The following is a 21,331-nucleotide window of genomic DNA, read 5'->3' on the forward strand; positions in this document are numbered from 1 at the left end:
ATTTTGGGTCAAAATCTACGGGCAGTAATGGCAGTTTGTTTTGATTCCTCTGGAATGGAGAGCATTTGGATGAAAGTTAGAGAAATGGATAGAGTATCTGTCAGCTGTGTGTGGAGCCTTATGTTGCCTATGATCTGGACACTGACTAGAGGGAATGATGATACTTAATGTTGCAACATTTTTAATGATTGGTACGGAAAGGATTTAGAGTGAAGTAACCTCAGATAGTTTACTGCAGCCACGGTTTTCAGCAAACCGGAGGAGAGATCACATAATGACAGATTTTTAGGAGCGATGACAGATCTTAGATGAAAGGGGGCTACAGGGGCTTAGATGAAAGACAGTGATGCTGAAGCTCCCTCCTAAATAGGGTCTATGAATTCCTATGCAGAGAAGTAACCAAAATAAGTCATAGATAGAACTCAAGAACACTTGATATGACTGGCATACTGATATTGAACTAAGGAGTTAAACACAAACAGATTTTCTGTTGGCGAGATGCTTAGAAGTTCTGCTCTCATATCAAAGCTCTCCTTGAGGTAAATGTGGTCTGAAATGTGATGAGGCATTTTCTATGCTTCTGTGGTGCTCATTACAAAATGTTCCAGTGAATTAATGAGGCACCTTTGAAGTGGTTCTGTCTTTTTGAGGTGAAGCAACTTCTGCTGACATTAATCTGATCTTTGATGAGTCTATGGCACACTCAAAGTCTGGTTAACTTTATTATAATACCTTGATTTTTCAGGTTGCAGGTACTAATGTTCCAGTTCTCTGCAGTGATCAAGCTTACATGGAATATGTTGGCAAATATATTTAGCAAGGTGAGAGATGTAAAGCAAATGAATGAAAAACAAAAAACAAAACTTGTGATCATTAGTCAATGGAATTAATTAGTGAATTTCTGGGCATAACTCATCCTTGCTTAAGCTACAGACATTAATGTAATCTAATATCATGTTGCTTTTCAAGCAGAGGTGTGCTTTTACTTTTTAAGCAATCTGGCTAAAAAATTTTGCCTGACAGATAATACTCATGAAGGTCTTTGAAATTTACATGTATTAAGAGACACAAGCCATATCTAGAGACCAAAATATCATAGAGTCTTGGGGTTAGACCATTTTGACTTGGACCAGTAAGTAACCATCTAGTAACCACCCAGAACACCCTAGCACCTAATTATGAATTGCTTGCCAACCATCAGAAGACGCAACAATTGCATAGCAATGAAATATCAACCACTCAGAACATCTTAAGAATTGCATAACAAATCCTATTATGTTCAGAAAATGTAAACCACTACTTGTAATTCTGTAATAGTCATATTTGTAATGACATATTTAGTAAAAAGGCACTGTGAATACATATCAGCAGTGGTGCAGTATGTTTGCTGGAGAGAGAATTTCAGGAGCTCAATGGTGCCTGAAGCCCAAATAATATTTGTCCTCTCTACTGATTCTTTAAACTGCAAACAAGAGGCTATAGTAGATAAAGTAAGTTAATGGAGTACACTGTGTTTGCCTTTTTTTTTTTTCAGTTTTTCTTTTTGAAAAATCACTTCAGATTAACATGTTGGACCACTTTCTACCAATTTTCCAAAGAAAATACCAAATATATATATATATATATATATATATATATATATATATATATATATATATATATATATATATATATATATATATTATATAATAATTTAAAAGATTCAAAGATTCAAATCCATGTGATCAACTTGAATCTTCAAACGGAAATCTTTCACCCTCACATGAAATATCCATTCACATCGATTGAAATGACTATAGTTCACCCAAGAAGATTTGCAGAGCAATGGTAAATGTGACTGCACTTTTAGAAAATTCCTTCCTATGTCATCAGTAGACAGCAAGGTAGCTTACTAAAGTGTGGAATATTTGTGTCTAAACCATTTGTCCAACAGCCTCTTTTATTTACTGTAGCTCTGTATTCCTCACTTTGATTCTGAATTGGTTTATTACCCTCTTTAGTCTGCTCAACAATACACAAAAACAAGTAAAATACTGCAGAAATGGGTCTATATTGCCAGACCTAAACTCCTGCCAACTCTTGTTGTACATAAGTAGCAGGATAGACCTACAAAGAAGAAGAAGCAGCCTGGCAGGAAACTGAGGATAATGGAATGTTTCCCCTTTATAGAATGTTCTTCAATACCAACCAGGTGTCTGGAATGGAAAACTTTTTTTCCCTGAAGGTTTTTCCCTCCACAAAAACAGAAGTCAGACAAAGCATACAGAGCATATTTTGGAAAATATTTTGTACCTAACAGACTGGATCAGTAACACGGTCAGCTGACTTGGATCCAGCTCAGGAGCAACTAGCAGAATGAGTGCTGCCTAAAGGCAGATTGTAGCTATTTGAGGAGAAGAGAGTCAGCGAGGTGAAAGCTGAAGGGATGAAATGAGGATAGTTTGAAACAACACATCAGAGTTGAGAATGAAAAAAATAAAAATGCAGATTTGAAAACTTTTTGATCTCTTTCCATGGGTGTTCCTGACAATGTGTAGACGATCGACAAGTTGTTCACCTTAGAAACAAGTCTAATCATACATAGGATCCTCTAATTAGAAGCCGATCACAGTCTACTACAATTATCAGCAATAATATGAATAAGCTGGATGAAGATGGTGAACAACTATATTTGTAAAACAGTATACAGTATATAAGAAAATGTGAGTAGTGGATGCTGCCACCACAATGCCAGGTGGTTGCTAGGATGTTTAAAGTTGTTGCTTAAAATGTGAAAGCTAGTGAATGCTTTGATCATGGGATTATTTTCAACTACCTAACCATTCCTCAGATGAAATTCATAAATCTGATCACTTTGAAAAGTAATAGAACACCGTGGCAGAAAGTGTCACAGGATGAGATATACGCAGAAGTTTAATACTTAAAGTTGCTGTATAGAAGATTATACTGAAAAAAAAAACTTTAATTGACAAGCACATTAAAAAATCAGTGCAAACCATCATTTTCATCTGTGCTAAAGAACTTGTTTAATTACCAAAAAAAAAAATAATAATACTAATAATTCTCCATGAGCAACTTGTGGTTTTCTATGGAAAACCAGCTTTTGCCTCAGAATAAAAAAAAAAAAAAAAGGTAATTGTGACTTTTTTGTTGTTGTTGTTTAAATCTCACAATTCAGACTTACAAACTCAGAATAATGTTTTTTTTTTTTTAAAAAAAACAGATTTGCGAGATGTAAACCAGAATTCTAACTTTTTTCTTGCAACTCTGAAGTTGTAATTTTTTTCTCAGAATTACAAGAAACAAAGTCCAAATTGTGAGATAAAAAGTTGCAATTACCTTTTTTATTCTGTGGTGAATACGTTTTCTACATTTATTTACGCTTTTATTTGACCGAAAACAATGTATCCGTGTGTACACTGTGGATACTCTCCAAAATGGCGCTAGGGTGATGCAGAGGAGAAGAATTGTTGAATAAAATCATTATTATTATTTTTTTTTTTGGCATACAAAAAGTATTCTCGTTGCTTTGTACACTTACGGTTGAACCCCTGATGTCACATGGATTATTTTGTTTACCGATCTCCCTGCTATGTTTCTGGAAGTTGATCGTGTTAATTACATTACTGTCTACAGCTCTGAGAATGCATCAAAAATATCTTAAATTGTGTTTCAAGATGAAACATCGTACAGGTTTGGAACAACATGAGGGTGAGTAATTAATGACAGATTTTTCATTTTGGGGGTGAACTATCCCTTGGGGGATAGCTTAGGGGACAGTTCTCCCAAAAATTGTAATTAAAACTGAATCACCCTAATGGCCATTCAAAACCTGAATGACTTCTGTGGAAGATAAAAAAAATTTGCTTTTTGTTTTTACTGTTTTCTTTGTTTATGAACTGAAAGTCAGTGAAGTTCAAAACAGCACTGAACCCCACTGACTTTCAGTGAATAAAAAAAAAAAATACACAGACATTAATACACATACTGTACAGGTTTGGAAATGACATGAGGGTTAGTAAATGATGACAGGACAGTGATCTCTTTTAAGGGTTTAGAATAAGTATGAGCAACAGTAATAGTGGTGCTTGCCTTGGAAAACACCATGCATGAATTATTTATAGATAGGACTGTTTACTCACAATATTCATGACAGAGAGCACATAGCTCACAACTCCTTTGCTCCCATGGTATTCCACCATTTTAGGGTCAGCCACTACCAGAGTCTCTACCCACTTCTCAGTGCTTATGGAGCGCTGTCTAATCCGTCTGCGATGTTGCCGTCTCTCCCAGCGCTCTCTTTGCCTTTCCACCTGCTTTGCCCCTCCTAAAAGATCTAAGGATGATTAAAAATGATCTTGGATCATTAATGCATGATGTGCTTTAATCATGAAAGACATCTGTTTCATAAATTATTTAGCCCATTTGAATCCTACATCCCAAAATCGTTACCTCTGACTCCACAAGTCGTGTTAGCTGTGTGCTCCCCACGTGGCTGCAGCAGCTGGTGTTCTGATTGGACAGCATGTCGCTTATAGACTGCATGAGCCTGTGGGGCTGACTTTTCTTGTGCTGACTCCAGTGGACTAATGAAGAATTCCTCTTCTGAGAGCTTGAACAGCCCTGTCTAGAGAGAACACAAGGTCAAAGTAACGTGACAAAAAAAAATTAAACAGCGTATACCCATGCAATCCACATTCACTGTCTCATTTCACCGCGGCCGTATTTTTTGCCACAGGGCAACTACTACTTATTATTCCTAAGTATTAAACAGAGTTTTTTCAGAATGGTAACAACTTTAGCTTTTGCCATCAGTCAAAATCAGTAACAAACCACACAAAAAAAAAAATCTTTAAAAATTCTTTTTAATAAGGTTTGTAAATACATTTTTCATTGTATTTACATTTTTCATTCAAAAACAAATTAATTATTAAAAACTATTAATGGGAGCCACACAACATAACATTTTATAACATAAAAAAAACTTACCTTTGTTAAAAAAAAAATTCTGATGTTTTAAGAACATTAACCGACCTTGTGAAAATTGTTTTTTTCCCTGCATGTTTTTGCATGCTCGGTGAACCCATGTGACTTTTTATATTAATAAGCAGAGAAACATTATGTCACACTGCTAATAGTTTTCTTTTCCAAAAAAATTTCATTCTTTTAAAAAAGGCTGTTTTTCATCATCATCATCAGAGAAAGTTGCATCACCTTGACATTTTTTTTACTTTATGCAACAGTAACCTTCCCACCCCTCAAGGCCATTTAATTTAGTAGGGATGCTAGGAGCGTGTCCCATCAATATCCAGTGACTACTGATTGTCTCTTGTAATAATTTTTAATAAAACAATTAAATATATTAATATATAGAGACTGCTGTCTGTCAGTGTCTTTTGGGGTTTATTTAAATTTTTTATTTAACCAGGATTGTCTCACTGAGTTTAAGAATCTGCGGGCTCTGTTAGCCCTGGCCCAGATTCTCTACTCTCGACCCCCCTAAATAAAGTTGGATATGAGGCTGATAGACTTGGCAGCACCTGAGAAGGTAAAGAAAACATGCTAGAAATCCCTGCTTACTACAGGACACAAATTTATTGCATGAACAGAACAAGAACATAAGTGTTTAAACTGCATGTGCACAGTACAGCTACATGATAAAGTTTACAATTTTTAACATAATGCTGTTAAACTAAATGTATAAAACAAACTGTCTGCTGAAAAATCCACACAATGAACAACAGCAAAATAGCATGTGGTTATTAATCAATTTTGTTAACTCAGATGCATGTGAAAGTTGTGTTTTGTCACTGAACCAACTCATTTTTAAAATTAAATGATGTATGCATCTTTACAAGCATATACTGTATCATGAAATACAGAACTGCAATACTAATAATATGTAATTATTGTCTTAGGAGCATACTGACATAAACTCCCTTTGTGAGTGTTTTGACTATTATCTGTAAATAAAGGCTTTAGATGACAAGAAGTTCTGGTAAAACATATATCAAGGAGGGTTATGTCCTCACTAATGTCATATAATCAAACCCACACACCCTTGCCACCCCTCCACAATAATCTTTGAATTTAATACAGAAATTACATACTTATTATACAAAAAATTTATTGATGTATTCATGTAATAGAATAAATTGACCATGAAAACAAGAGTTATGCCAATGACCCTAAATCAGTTTGCTCTCTATTTATATAAAAAAGACAGGGTCAGCTGTTTGTGTAAGTGGCTTGATGTGTTTTAACCAAGCCATTTTTCTGGATTATATGGATCACCTGTATCAACATCCTTTGTTTGTCTTGAAACAATCTTTCTTCCAAACAATCATAACCTGAACCCTTGCTCTAACCTCTAACCTTAACGTATTTACAAAGCTGTCATCATGGGAGACTTCTGGGAATGTTGCCCAGGCCCTGTTATGAAGAGGTCACTAAGGACCTAGAGTGGAGCCCACAGATTCATCACTGGGTGTCCACCAACAAAAAACACAGGCTTTGGGAATTTAATCAGTTCCTTTATATCCCTAAAATATAAGGTAAATTATAAGTAGAAAAGAATGTTGTTCAGTGTCAATACAAAATATTATTAGCATTGTTTGATAAAATATTTCTAGATTTTTATACTTCTACATGAGAACATTAAAATACAAACATGCTTAATAACTCACCAGGCCATTGCAAGTGCTCTCAGAGCTGCTTGACCCCACTTCAATGTACTGCTCCAGACATCTCCCAGGAAGTAGCAGAGAGAGTGGCCATGGCTATTTAATGTAGACCCTTGCAGACCACCGTATCTCCTCTCTGTGAGGAATCCAGATGCTAGTAGATGGGGTTTTAGGGTGAGGTTAAAGTGCAGGTCTTGACCACCATACTGCAGATGGTAAAAACCTTGGCCAGGCTCTCTTTGTTTTTGTTTCTCTCCTTTGAATTCGACTCACACGGTGGGACACATGATTGGACAAAAAATGTCCCGATGAATCTACTTTGATAGGATGAACAACTTCGTAGTTAGGAAATCCATTAGGAGAACTATCTGCAAAAACACCAGGGTAATAACTCTTAGGATAAAAGCCGCCACACACATTAAGTGGATTAGTTAAAAAGTATGGTGCTATAACATAAAACAACAGATGAAAAGGTCTGCATCTGCAGATCTTACTTAACATCGAATGTCAAGTTTCACACTTTGGGCCTTGTAACAACTACTTAGCTTGTAACTACTTTAGCTATCAATTTGGTTACAACTCATATATTCACATAATGTTCTCTCAAATGTAAATGAATTAAAGGATTCATGTCTGCCAGACAAGAAGTGCTCATTCTTCCAGCCATTACTGCTGTGTGCAGGGTTCCGTAAATATTTAGTTATACATAGCGTTATGCTTAAACTAAGTTTAATGATGCAAAAGCTCAAATATTTAGCAGTGAATAAACTTAGTGCCTATATACAACTAGGCATACTTGTGTAACAGTCTTACTAGAATATCATTGAGATGGATGGGTTCTTTTGGCTTAATCTAGTAAATTAAACTAAACATCAGCTACCAAGCTCATGCTAGCAACTTAGCATACTAGCTAACAACCACTCTGAACATCTTAGAAATCAGAAAGGCAACACTCTGCCCTGAAACTGCACAGTGGGGGGTAAGTTTTACATTGATAATCACTTTCCCCCCCAGAACATGTCAAAAGTCTATGTATGTGTCTTATGTATATTTTACAAAACACTAAATAAGTTTTATATGATTTACTATTTATTATCATCTAAAGATATGACCAAACAACACAGACAATTTATCATAGTTTAGACTTTAAAATTCCCCAAAGATTTTTCTGATTTTTAAGAAGTGTGTGACTGTGACTACAATTTTGCTACCGGAACATTGTAACCTTTCTTTTCTTTATTTTGCACTTGCATAAGTGTTAATAAGCGAATAATTTAAATTCCTGTGACTTTCAAAGCAACCTGTGCATTGAATAATTCATGAACACAATCCGTGAATTAATAACAGCAAGCTGAAGTCTGTTATTCTATTCAACCAACAGACCAGAATAATACACTTACAGAAGTATTATAGCACCTTATGTGGTAGAGTACAATACTAAAATAACTTCTCAGGTCTGCATTCTCCATATTCCAGTATCTCCCTAGAGACTGTAGTACAAACATTTGAACAGTCTTTGTCACATGACTTCAGTCTGTTCATTGGCAGCCCTGTTGCTTTGACCTACGTGATTGTGGAAGCAGAGGGGCTTCCACAAGAGAGCAGCAATAGGGGTAGTGTCTATCAAGAAATGGGATATGGAGTGGGGGATGTATACGCCATCAGGGTAAACATAAGTCAAAAGCACACAAAAAGCCAAACGAAAGTGGTGGTGTGATGCTGATATTTAGAAAACAGTTTTCATTACAGTGTATTCTTTTACCTTACACTTTAATATACGTTATACACAATAGCACTAAAAAATTACAATTAAAAGACATTTTATTACAGACAGTTCTGAACTTGTATTGTTGAGATATTATTGTCCCAGTAGCTTCACACAGTGGTAATTGATATTCCTATTGGAACTGTGACCTAAAATTCTAATTTACATTCAAATAACCTAATCAAGAAAGATGAATTCAAGTAGTTTATAGAGTGCCAGTAGAAAAATTAAAGCAATAGGCCTATGTACCATGTGCCATCACATAGCTTGCCTAAGTAAACAGTATGGGCACTTAAAAACTCGAAACAATTTTGACGAGTACGACAAATGTGATCTGTAGACAAATTATAACAGGGCCTTTGCAGAACTACTTCACTTTTCTAAGCCATTTTTGCAATTACCGGTTTTGCAGTGGTTTTAAGTGTATTTATGAAGTCCTCAAAGTAATACCACAAGTTTCTTTAATCAAATTTTATGAGCATGTTTCGCTTCACTTAACGTTTTACAACCCCAAAGTGTCACAATACGTTTCGTTTTAATTAACAGAATATATGCCGTTTTAAAATCAGAAGGGAAGCAACATTTTCTTTATGAAATATATTGATTGCAATAAATGTGCTTTCGCTTAATCTCTTTAAAATAAAAAAGCCACATTTAAAAACAAACAAGTGCCCAAAAATACTATTTGGCCACTGTATATGAACACCATTGTGCGCACAAAGCGCGCACATCATCTGACAAAGAAACAAAAAAAGGCTAAAAATCACAGGCGGGACTATAATGAGACACAAGCTCAACCCCACTCACCTGTGTCTTTATCTATATCCGCTAGCTGTTATGCTCTCGAACATGGACAGAAGCCCAGCTGTAATCACAAAGCAGAGAGAGAAACTTGCTGGTCCCAAAACTTTAATGCCGCAGTCCAGCTGTACCATCACATGTCAAACTGCACAGAGGAGAAGACAGATCACTCCTGTACATCCACAGTCCATTTAAATTGTGATAGTTTGAAATAGTAACTTCTGCCTCAGCCTTATGCATCGGTTAGTTTGGACCCTCACACAAAAGAACGCTTCTGCATTTATTAAGCCAGAGATCTGCAATGGTCATCAATCCGAGATAAAATGATGTAGCATGATAAAGTCTGTTGAATCCGGTGCATGTGCGATTTTGGGCTCCGTTAATTCAACTGGGGACGACTGCAGTTACTGAAGCATAGCTCACAGAAGAGCAGCGAACTGTGTTTCAGTAAAACTTTGAAAAAGTTCCGCCCTCTCAGTCTTCTAGTAGGAGGACACTGTCTTTGTGTTCAGTGTGCCAGACTGAACCCACTCCAGTCTTTTGTTTAGTGCTTTCCGTGTTTATACTCAAATGACTCCCGTCTCATAATTTAACCGTTTGCAAATGAACACAAACACAGGACGCGTTCTTGAATTTACTCTGTGCGATTTTAAATTTTGGTATATGAACACAACAGTCGGTCGTCTTTGGCTGTTGCGTGGCGCCAAGAGCGTTTATTCCTTTGTCATTACAGCTATAAACTCGATTTACATTCTGTTCAGTTCCTTTTAGTCCCGGGTAGCTATTTTTTGAATGGAAGAAGGCACGTTTTTTGTATCCATTTGTTGATGCCATAATAATAATGCGAATAATCATCTTTTTTCTATAATGCAAATCATTATTTTAATAGCATATTTTTCATAAGCCCTATATCATTTGACTATCATCGTTATCATCATCATTTGTTTTCCATTTGGATATGGAAAATAAATATGTTCCACGGGGGGGGGGAAAGGAAAATAGAAGTAAAAAGTCATACAAATCTAAAACATTAAGGGAAAATGATGACAGAATTTAAATTTTGGGGGTGAATTATCTCTTTAATGCCTACTAAGTAGCCTAATTGTCCACCTGTCCCACCATCGTCCACTCTACCTGACCCTTCCATAAACTGAAAAGGCTGAAAAGGGCAAATCTGACAATGCTAGCTAATTTTTAAGGGAGTAACAAACTGAGCTGCTGATATATCTGTCCATCAAGCGCCCCCTCTGGTGGACACAACAGTAAGGAAACATATTTTATATCAATTTAGGAAAGTCATTCCCATCTAGCATTGTAAATTGCAGAAGTTTAAGATGATATATGATAAGATGATACACGATAAGGCTTTATTAACTCTAAGCGTATATGAGCTATCAACAGGAACTAAAAAAGCAAACATTACATAAAATAAAATCCAAGAACATAATCTTGAATTATAGTAGCATTAAATGTTTAACCATTTGATATTGTATTTAAATAACTATTACTAATAAATGTAACAAAGCTACTATAGACACTGTAGATATGTTTTCTACATAGCCTATATTGCTGTTACATTTCTTATCCGCTTGGTATGCGTTTATTTGTCGATTTTTGTTTATTACATGTTTAAGTAAGAGGTCTGTTTTGGAATCTTGTGTTATTTGGTCATCTTCCCTCAAATCTGAATGACATGACATGACGTCAAGAGTACGGCTGTAAGTCAGTCAGCGGTGTTATCCAGTGCGCGCGCTTCACAGGCAGGCGCTCTCCGCGCGCTTCTGCATAAAACGCTGGCTGTCAGGTGCACTGCGTGCTCAAAACAAGTCGCTTACACCTGTGGGAACCCATTGCCATCTAAAACCGTTTATTTTCTGTGTGAAACAATGTCAGACTAACTGATATGCGATCAGTAGACAGCCTTGTGCACCAGGCACCTGTTGGAGAGTTTCCTTCAGAAACAATGGGTGACTTTCTCAACCAAAGCGGATGGGGAACTTTGAACAAAAGTTTAACGGATCAGCACAAGTTCAGCAGTCTGGAAGACATCGATGTGACTGCTGACGGCAGCCTCGTCCTGCGGATTATCATCTCGGTGGTTTATTCCGCGGTGTGCGCCGTGGGTTTGGTCGGAAACCTTTTGGTGTTTTTCCTTATGAAAATAAGACAAGGTCAAAAGAAATCCATCATTAATTTCTTTGTCATCAATTTAGCTGTCACCGACTTTCAGTTTGTGTTGACCTTACCTTTCTGGGCTGTAGATACGGCGTTGGATTTCAGCTGGCCGTTTGGTAACGCCATGTGCAAAATCATTTTATCAGTCCCTGTGATGAACATGTACGCCAGCGTCTTTTTCCTCACCGCGATGAGCATTACGCGCTACTGGTCTGTCGCATCTGCTTTAAAGATCCCTTCTCGAAAGAAGTCCGTGTCTGTGAAGTGGGTCTGTGCTGTACTGTGGATCTTGGCGACTGTGGCAACAGCTCCAACTTCCATTTTCTCCACCGTGACAGTTGTGGCAGGTGAAAAACTCTGCCTCCTCAAGTTCCCAGATGGCCAGGATTGGCTCGCTCTGTATCACCTTCAGAAAATTGTCATTGCGTTTATCTTGCCCATGTTCATTCTCTCAGTATGTTATCTATTACTGCTGAGGTTTATCCGAAAGAGGGGTATTAATACCCGTCAAAGAAGACGATCGAAAGTAGCAAAGTCTGTAACGGTGGTGGTCCTCTCTTTTTTTATTTGCTGGATGCCAAACCATGCGATCACCCTGTGGGGCGTGCTGGTGAAATTGAACGCGGTGCACTGGGACAAAACATATTACATGGTGCACACTTATGTTTTCCCCGTGACTGTTTGTCTTGCTCATACTAATAGTTGTTTAAACCCAGTATTGTATTGTCTAATGCGACGGGAGTTTAGGAAAATGTTACATAGTTTCTTTTGGCGCGTCTCCTCGCCTGTTATCTCGAAGGCTGGAAAACTACATGGATACAGTCGAGGCAGCAGTCAAAACCTGGATGACGCACACACTGTAATTCATTTAAACGTGATTGACGCACAACGCTCCCAACAATCCAAACAACCGACCTTATACTGACAACATTCACAGGACTTCAGACAGATTCTGTCAACTAATTAAACAGTGGACTTATTTATTTTTTCCCCTGATAAACCATAGGGTTACTGTGATTTGAGAACGAACAATGACTGCAGTTGTTGTTTGTGGCTTGAACAGTTTTAAAGGTGTTTTGTTTTTTTTCCCATACAATAAACTAACATAAAATACAACACTACAAAGTCAAAGTTAGACCTTATGGCTAAATAATTAAAATTAACTCACAATCCACTAAATATATATATATATACTAATTAGGCTATGTTTTGTCCTGCATCTCACGCACCTATTTGCCCATATATTCATATTTTCTTCTTTGCCACTTTTTGTGTGATAGTGAATTCACAATTTGTAAATTTGAAATGAAAAAATACATTGAAATGGAAAGATATTCTGAGCACTGAATCGATGCTTGCAAAACTATATTTATACTAGTGCTGTCAAACGATTTATCGCGATTAATCGCATCCAAAATAAAAGTTTTGTTTACATAATATATGGGTGTGTAGGCAACTGTGTGTGTGTGTGTGTGTATATATATATATATATATATATATATATATATATATATATATATATATATATATATATATATATATATAATATATAAAACCCTGGACCACCAAAACCAATCATAATTTATACATCATCTGAAAGCTGAATAAATACATTCTAATGATTTTTGGCATAAAAGAAAAATCGATAATTTTGAGCCATACAATGTTTACCATTGCCAAAACATATCACAGCGACTTAAGGCTGGTTTTGTGGTCCAGGGTCACACTCACTCACACACACACACACACACACACACACACACACACACACACACACACACACACACACACACACACACACCGTCTGACAGCACTAATTTATAATGTACATGACTAATAGTAATTTATTAATATGAATTGTATAATATTACATTTATTTCAGTATAATTCTTAAAGGGATACTCCACCTAAAATTACAATTGTTTCATCATTTACTCAGCCTAATATAATTCTGAACATGTATGACTTTCTTCTGCAGAATACAAAAGAAGATATTTCACTATATTTGTCATTAACATCCATCTTCATCAGGAGACAGAGAGTGGGTATGATGTGTCGCCACATAATCTACCAAACATAATCTGCAAAAAACTGTGCATGTTTTTTTATGCTAAAAACTGTTTTGTGAGTGTCAAAATAAAATTTATACATAATGGATAAAAAGAATTTTCCCATGCAAAATAATCATGCAGATCTCTGGCTGAAGATAAATTATTAAATTAAGCTTATTTGATAAAATGACAGCTGTGCAATAAAGTGTGTGAGATGCTTCGGGCTGTGTCAGTGATTCAACTAATAGTGACAGAAAGCTTTGTATCCAAGTGCAGGAAATACTATAGCAGTATACATTAATTTCATTGATAATTTAATTTTGTTATCATCAGGGAGCACTGGCGAAAAAAGTCCTTTCAAATGATTTCCATATATATATATATATATATACAGTATAATAAAAATTATTAAATACCTGCAAGAAGAATCATACCTTAATTTGTTTGGGTAAATAAGTGATATTTTTTGCAAAATCTATTTTTTTTTTTTCTAAACTGTAAGAAAAAAAAATCTGTAGAAAAATGAAGTAGATTGGTAGAATGGTAGATTTCAGGATTAAGTTACAGACATTTACTTTAACCCTAAAACACATCACAATACAATGCACAATTTATATTAACACAGTGCACAGTTTTACAACGTTTTATAAAATTGCAATCAGAGCATACATTTTACCAGTTGATAGATTTCCTTTGAATCAAACCCATGACCTTGATGTTACTGGAGCTATGCACTACTGTTTAGGCTACAAGAACACTATTATGGTGGTTGTATACTTCAGAGAGTTCATGTGCCAGCAAGCCATTCCTATAAGATAGCAAAACTTGATTGGCAAACATTTGCAGAGATACTGTATCAGTATAAAACACTCTTCAAATGATTTTCTCTGTTGATAATCACACATGCAAATTTCAGCAATATTCTGCTATTTGGTCACTAAGAGAATTCTTTGCTGCTAATGGAACATCTGCACAGCTATCAGTACTCACTAAAAAAAGTTGGGTTAAAAATAACCCAACAAGTAACCCAACTATAAGTTAACATAGCACCTTCCCAACTGTGGGTTATTTTTAATCCAATGATTGGGTTAAAAGCCAGTTGGGTTAAAAATAACCCAACACTTGGGTTAACTATTTACTTTTATTCATGAGATTATTTTAATTAATAAAATACACAGTTTTCAAACACAGATTATTAAGTAGAAAAACAATAAATCTGTATTAAAAACAGGTTTTAGTTTTAAATGACAAATGTACCTCAATATTGGTGAGCCTAGTATTTAATATAAATATGCATACTTATTTGCATATATTGAATTGAAAATACACTACGAACATGTAGAACATATGGCAAATAAATGTTGAAGTACAAATATTCAAAATACACATTAAATTCAAAACAAATATACACAAAATATACATAAATTCAAATACATGTTAAATTCAAAACACATGCACATACAGTACAAATATTCAAAAAAAAAATGTGCACTTATGGTTTACCAATTCAAAACCTACACAGGTGCACATGTAGTACACTTTTAAAATACAGATGTGCACATACAGTACAGAAATATACAACCTAAACATATGTGCACATACGGTATACAAATTCAAACCACAAATGTGCACATTCAGTATACCAATTCAAAAACTACACAAATGTGTACAGCAAGGACATACCTTTATACTTCAAGAAAAAAAAAAAACCAAAAAAAAAACACTAAATACTCACCCTCATGTCAAACCCGTAAGACCTTAAAGGGATAGTTTACCCAAAAATGAAAATTCTGTCATTGATTACTCACCCTCATGTCGTTCCAAACCCGTAAGACCTCCGTTCATCTTTGGAACACAAATTAATCTGACAGCTCTCTGACCCTCCCATAGACTGCAAGGGTCCTTACACGATCAACATCCAGAAACTTAGTAAGGAGATCGGTAAACAATCCATGTGACATCAGGGGTTCAACCATAATATTATACGAGAATACTTTTTGTGCGCAAAAGAAAAAAAAAATAATGACTTTATTCCACAATTCGTCTCCTCCGTGTCACCCTAGTGCCATTTTGGACAGTATCCACTGAACGCAAACAGCGTATGCTTTAACGGTTGAACCCCTGATGTCACATGGATTATTTTACCAATCTCCTTTCTAAGTTTCATGGATCTACTGATGATCAGTAACAACTGAATACAAAGTTTTTTAGGAGGCAGCAATGTGTAGAAGGAAATTCTCCAGGAATATTATAGACTGCATGCTGCAAGAACTCCCAAATGGGAGCAGAGGGCTTTGGGTAGTTTATGTCATAGATGTAGAACATTTTGAAGCATACATCCACTGCTTGAAGTAAGGTCTTCTTTTCAACTGCCACTCCACTGAAATTGATGAAAACTTGGGAGGAATTTTCTTTGTCTCCAAGCATCAAGACATGTGGATCCTCGCTTGTCTCATTGTTGAGGTAGTGCACCATATTAGTACCAACCTTGAAAGAATAAATAAACTTTAGTTAGCATATATGACAAACATTCCAGGGATTCAATATATGTTTACAAATGAATCACAGAAAAAAAAAAAAAAAAAGTAAAATTGAAGCAGTGTTTTAGTGAATTAAAGTAAGTTAACTCTAAAAGTGATGATGATCATTAGTCATGACACCTGTGCATAAAAAAGCCGAATCACTAAAGGAAAGAGTTTATGTACAGAGCAATGTAATTTAATGGGTCTATATTATCCTCTTTTGGATTTTCCTTTTCCTTTAGTTAGTAATATAGCTGTTTGTGCACGTAAACTATTTTAAAATTTACAAAGTATATGCCAAAGGTCTTTCTATCCGACTTGAACTGCCTATGGTAGGCAATGGGGGGCGAGATCTGTTTGGTTACTGACATTCTTCCAAATATATTCCTTTGTGTTCAGCAGAACAAAGAAATTCACTTAAGGGGGAATAAATGATCACAGAATTTTCATTCTTGGGTGAACTATTCCTTTAAAGCAATTTAAGTATTAATGAAAATACAACTGGTAAAATGGCCGGCTGTCAATAGTCTGATGTGGGTTTTAACATCTCCACATTTAATTAGAAGTTATTTAGCAAAGATGTTGAGAAATACAGGGTATAGCTTTAAGTTCAATGATTAACATCTGACTTAATTACTAAATTAAAATGCCTGTCCTTACTGTGGGTTAAATATGTCTCATATTGCGGTAAAGATTTTGGTAAAATTGCCCCCTCCAAGTAGTTTTATCAGTTTTATTTTAAATATTTAAATACTTTTGATGAAATCCGAGAGGTTTCTGAACCACACATAGGCAGCAACGTCATTCCACTTTTCAAGGTCCAGAAAGGTATTAAAGACATTGATAAAATAGTCAACATGATTACAGCGGTTCAACCGTAATATTATGAAGCGACGAGAATACTTTTTGTGTGCAAAAACAAAACAAAAATAACTACTTCGTTTAACAGTTTAAACTGTTGACATACGCAGTTGACGTAGTGAATGCAGTTCAGAGCTTCCATGTACTTACATCCGAACGCAAACTCTTTATTGGCTGGCTCCTCCGTCAGCATCACGCGCATGCATCGGCCAATACTGAGTTCTGATGTAAACACTGAAGCTCTGCAATGAAAATAGAGTAGCAGTATGACAGGGGACAGAAGAATTTGTTGAATAAAGTAGTTATTTTTGTTTTTGCGCACAAAAAAAGAATTTTCGTCGCTTCATTACATTAAGTTTTGAACCACTGTAGTCATGTTGACTAAAAAATCTTATACAACACTAAATTAAATAATTACTTACCTTGAAGAGGTCCCGCTGTTGTAATCTTTCCTATACAAAGAAATAAATTTATCTAAAAACATAAGTATAAACATGTTTGGTATTTATAACACATTTAATATAAATGCAAAATTGTTATAGCTTAATAAGAAAAAAAAAGACTATTACAGGCTATTCCATTATTCCTGAAATGGTATAGCTGGGCTGTTTCGTCTGAGTTTTGAACTTTTATAACAGAAAACTCAGAGAATTCAAACACTTCTCACTGAATCTGGTGTCTGTCGCATGACTGATGTGTGAGCTCAGCTCGCTCGAGCAGCTTCATTCACTGGTCCGATCCGATAAATGGTCCATGCGGCTTTTGTAGCCTAAGATTTCGCCAGCCTTTCACATTTCACCAGACATTTTTATTAACGTTAAGTAATACTTCTCTAAACAGTTTTGCTAGTCTTTCAGCTAATGTTTTTATTTATTAATGCTAGCAAGCAAACGGGAATAGCATATTAATTTACAATCAATCTGATTCTTTGGGGAAGAAAAACACTGACTAAAGGGAATTATTTTTAAATTATATTTTAAAAAAGTTTTAGGATTTAATTAACATTTCAGCACACATTACTTAATGTTATAACAGTTATATACATCATAAAATTATATTAACAGTTACTTACCTTTCATAATCAGGCAGGCTGCCACTGATGTCCACTGAGTCGCTGACTGGACCGTTAAAATTTGAACCGGAGTGAAGCGGGAACCATATTTAACCCAACAGTTGGTTAACCAAAAAATAAACCCAACGCCAAAAATAAATGACCCAACAAATTTTAAGATAACCAAACACAGTGACCCAATATGTGTAACCCAACGGTTGGGTTAAAAAAACGATGCATCATCATCTACAGGTGCTGGTCATATAATTAGAATATCATCAAAAGTTGATTTCTTTCACTAATTCCATTCAAAAAGTGAAACTTGTATATTCTATATTCATTCATTACACACAGACTGATATATTTCAAATGTTTATTTCTTTTAATTTTGATGATTATAACTGACAAACTAAGGAAAATATTATGATTAAAATTAAAAATTATAATATTGTGAAAAGGTTCAATATTGAAGACACCTGGTGCCACACTCTAATCAGCTAATTAACTCAAAACACCTGCAAAGGCCTTTAAATGGTCTCTCAGTCTAGCTCTGTAGGGCTACACAATTATGGGGAAGACTTGACAGTTGTCCAAAAGACAACCATTGTCACATTGCACAAGGAGGGCAAGACACAAAAGGTCATTGCAAAAGAGGCTGGCTGTTCACAGAGCTCTGTGTCCAAGCACATTAATAGAGAGGCGAAGGGAAGGAAAAGATGGGGTAGAAAAAGGTGTACAAGCAATAGGGATAACCACACCCTGGAGAGGATTGTGAAACAAAACCCATTCAAAAATGTGGGACAAAGAGTGGACTGCAGTTGGAGTCAGTGCTTCAAGAACCATTACGCACAGACGTATGCAAGACATGGGTTTCAGCTGTCGCATTCCTTGTGTCAATCCACTCTTGAACAACAGACAGCATCAGAAGCGTTTCGCCTGGGCTAAAGACAAAAAGGACTGGACTGCTGCTGAGTAGTCCAAAGTTATGTTCTCTGATGAAAGTAAATTTTGCATTTCCTTTGGAAATCAGGGTCCCAACGTCTGGAGGAAGAGAGGAGAGGCACACAATCCACATTGCTTGAGGTCCAGTGTAAAGTTTCCACAGTCAGTGATGGTTTGGGGTGCCATGTTATCTGCTGGTGTTGGTCCACTGTGTTTTCTTAGGTCCAAGGTCAACGCAGCCGTATACCAGGAAGTTTTAGAGAGCACTTCATGCTTCCTGCTGCTGACCAACTTTATGGAGATGCAGATTCATTTTCCAACAGGACTTGGCACCTGCAACACAATGCCAAAGCTACCAGTACCTGGTTTAAGGACCATGGTATCCCTGTTCTAATTGGCCAGGCAAACTCGCCTGACCTTACATCCCATAGAAAATCTATGGGGTATTGTGAAGAGGAAGATGTGATATGCCAGACCCAAGAATGCAGAAGAGCTGAAGGCCACTATCAGAGCAACCTGGGCTCTCATAACACCTGAGCAGTGCCACAGACTGATCGACTGCATGCCACGCCGCATTGCTGCAGTAATTCAGGCAAAAGGAGCCCCAACTAAGTACAAGATTTCTAGTGCTCATACTTTTCATGTTCATACTTTTCAGTTGGCCAAGATTTCTAATAACCCTTTCTTTGTATTGGTCTTAAGTAATATTCAAATTTTCTGAGATACTGAATTTGGGATTTTCCTTAGTTGTCAGTTATAACCATCAAAATTAAAAGAAATAAACATTTGAAATACATCAGTCTGTGTGTAATGAATGGATACTATCAAATTTTTGATGATATTCTAATTATATGAACAGAAACAAATCAAATTTTTGATGATATTCTAATTATATGACCAGCACCTGTATGCATTAGCCACTGGAACCCATTTATGCTTGAAAGTTGGATATACTGGGCAAATTCCAGATGAAAGTGAACATCGATATGCCAAGATAAACAAAAGATTATCTTAATATTCTTGTTAATATGTTGCAAATAAGTGTAAATTTTATAATGACATTTTTTAAAATATGGCTTTATATTCGTGTGTATGTAACTTTATAAAACTTGCCATTGTGATGTTAAATTATTCAAAATATGAACTCCCCCCAGAGATATTTGGAATAAATATATGATGGGATTGGCTGAGAAAAAAACATTTAGGATTCTCTGGATTATGTGAACAAATATGCATAAATGTGAAAAACAGCAATAAAATTAGGCTACATGCCCAAAGTTTTTGCAGGATTTAAATATGTTTGTCCAGACTTTCAGAATCCAACCATTTCTGAAGGACACTTTATATGATGAAGACAAAGTGTTTCACAGATATACATCACCAGTGTTTATAAAACTTGCATGATTATTTGTTTCATACTGTACATGGCCTAGTTGCTTGAGATGTGTTGGAGTCCCAAGTCAAGACAGGCAAGTCCAAGTCGAGTTGCAAGTCCTCAACTTTAAGACTGAAGTCTGTAGTGCTCTTTGCCCAAATTAGTGTCTCAGTATTAATTCCCATATATCAAATTAATAGTAATTTATTTCAGGAAGGCAGGTAGAATATGTTTTTGAAATAGTTCAATTTCAAGTGGGTTGCCCTTAGTAAAACTACTCAAGTTCAATTTAGGGATTGTGCCAAAATAGGACAAGCAGTCAAAAAAAAAAAAAAAAAAAAAACTATTTTATATCAGAATAGCAAAGATAACATTATTTCATAGAAATAACAGCATGTGTAAGAATATATGCTTCTAACTGTTATATCAAAGCCAATGAGCCATTATTTGGAACCTCAATAAAACAGACTTAAAAAAAATATGTGAGCGGAAACGCAGAAAAAAACTGCTTTGAAAGAACTAGAAGAAATAACTGCAAGCATACTTTACAAGTGAGAGGAAACATGCAATACGGATACAGACAAACTCAAGAAGACAATCATTCAAAAATGTGTGCTACCATACTTTATAACTAAGAGTAACAAAGACAAAATAATTTAATAGAAGAAAAATGTAAGTTAAATGTTAAGTTTATAATATGCATAGTTGATTGCTAAATTTAGGGGCTATGTGCGCTAGGCCTACAGACTGATTTACAACAAGTGAATTCATTCATTTATCCCGAAAGAAATGGAAGTGTCATGAGTGCCTGGTGAAGAGTGGGAAAAATTGAGTAGCCTATATTTTAGTTATATATACAATACTCATTTTGTGAAAGAAACACTTCTTCAAATTATATTTTAAAGGATAATTAGGCATATTGTTGCTTGCCCACTTCAGACATTAGGCCTAATGTGCATTTATCTTCTTTCAAATTATAGCTAAATGGTCTGCAATGATTAATTTTAAATCTAGATTAAATCAAGTTTTATCTAATAATTCTGTTGCACCAAACTTTAAACCATTTAAAAATAAGCAGGTTTACATTTTAACCTATCATTTTGAT

At 35.6% G+C, this 21,331-nt stretch overlaps 2 protein-coding genes and 1 long non-coding RNA gene across 3 annotated transcripts in view; 1 reads left to right on the forward strand and 2 right to left on the reverse strand.

Moving 5' to 3' along the window:
• LOC109087793 (A disintegrin and metalloproteinase with thrombospondin motifs 7-like) overlaps positions 1–8,707 on the reverse strand; it is an 83,625-nt gene extending 74,918 nt beyond the window's left edge. Inside the window, 6 exon segments of the mRNA XM_042726846.1 lie at positions 4,143–4,336; positions 4,453–4,627; positions 6,687–6,704; positions 6,707–6,914; positions 6,916–7,129; positions 8,698–8,707. Of these exon segments, the coding sequence (XP_042582780.1) occupies positions 4,143–4,336; positions 4,453–4,627; positions 6,687–6,704; positions 6,707–6,914; positions 6,916–7,129; positions 8,698–8,707 (819 nt within the window).
• Positions 8,708–11,061: 2,354 nt separating this feature from the next.
• Positions 11,062–12,482, forward strand: LOC122137876 (relaxin-3 receptor 1-like). Its single transcript, XM_042726880.1, has one exon. It carries the CDS (start codon positions 11,153–11,155, stop codon positions 12,347–12,349), a length of 1,197 nt encoding a protein of 398 aa, XP_042582814.1. The 5' UTR covers positions 11,062–11,152; the 3' UTR covers positions 12,350–12,482.
• A 3,211-nt stretch (positions 12,483–15,693) lies between these two features.
• On the reverse strand, positions 15,694–18,028 carry LOC122137877. Its single transcript, XR_006155110.1, has 3 exons — positions 17,281–18,028; positions 17,009–17,100; positions 15,694–15,962 (listed from the first exon to the last, which is right to left on the reverse strand). It is a non-coding gene; the product is annotated as an uncharacterized LOC122137877 (long non-coding RNA).
• Positions 18,029–21,331: the final 3,303 nt, after the last annotated feature.

Source organism: Cyprinus carpio, chromosome B7 (assembly GCF_018340385.1).
Source record: "Cyprinus carpio isolate SPL01 chromosome B7, ASM1834038v1, whole genome shotgun sequence".
Lineage (NCBI taxonomy): Eukaryota > Metazoa > Chordata > Actinopteri > Cypriniformes > Cyprinidae > Cyprinus > Cyprinus carpio.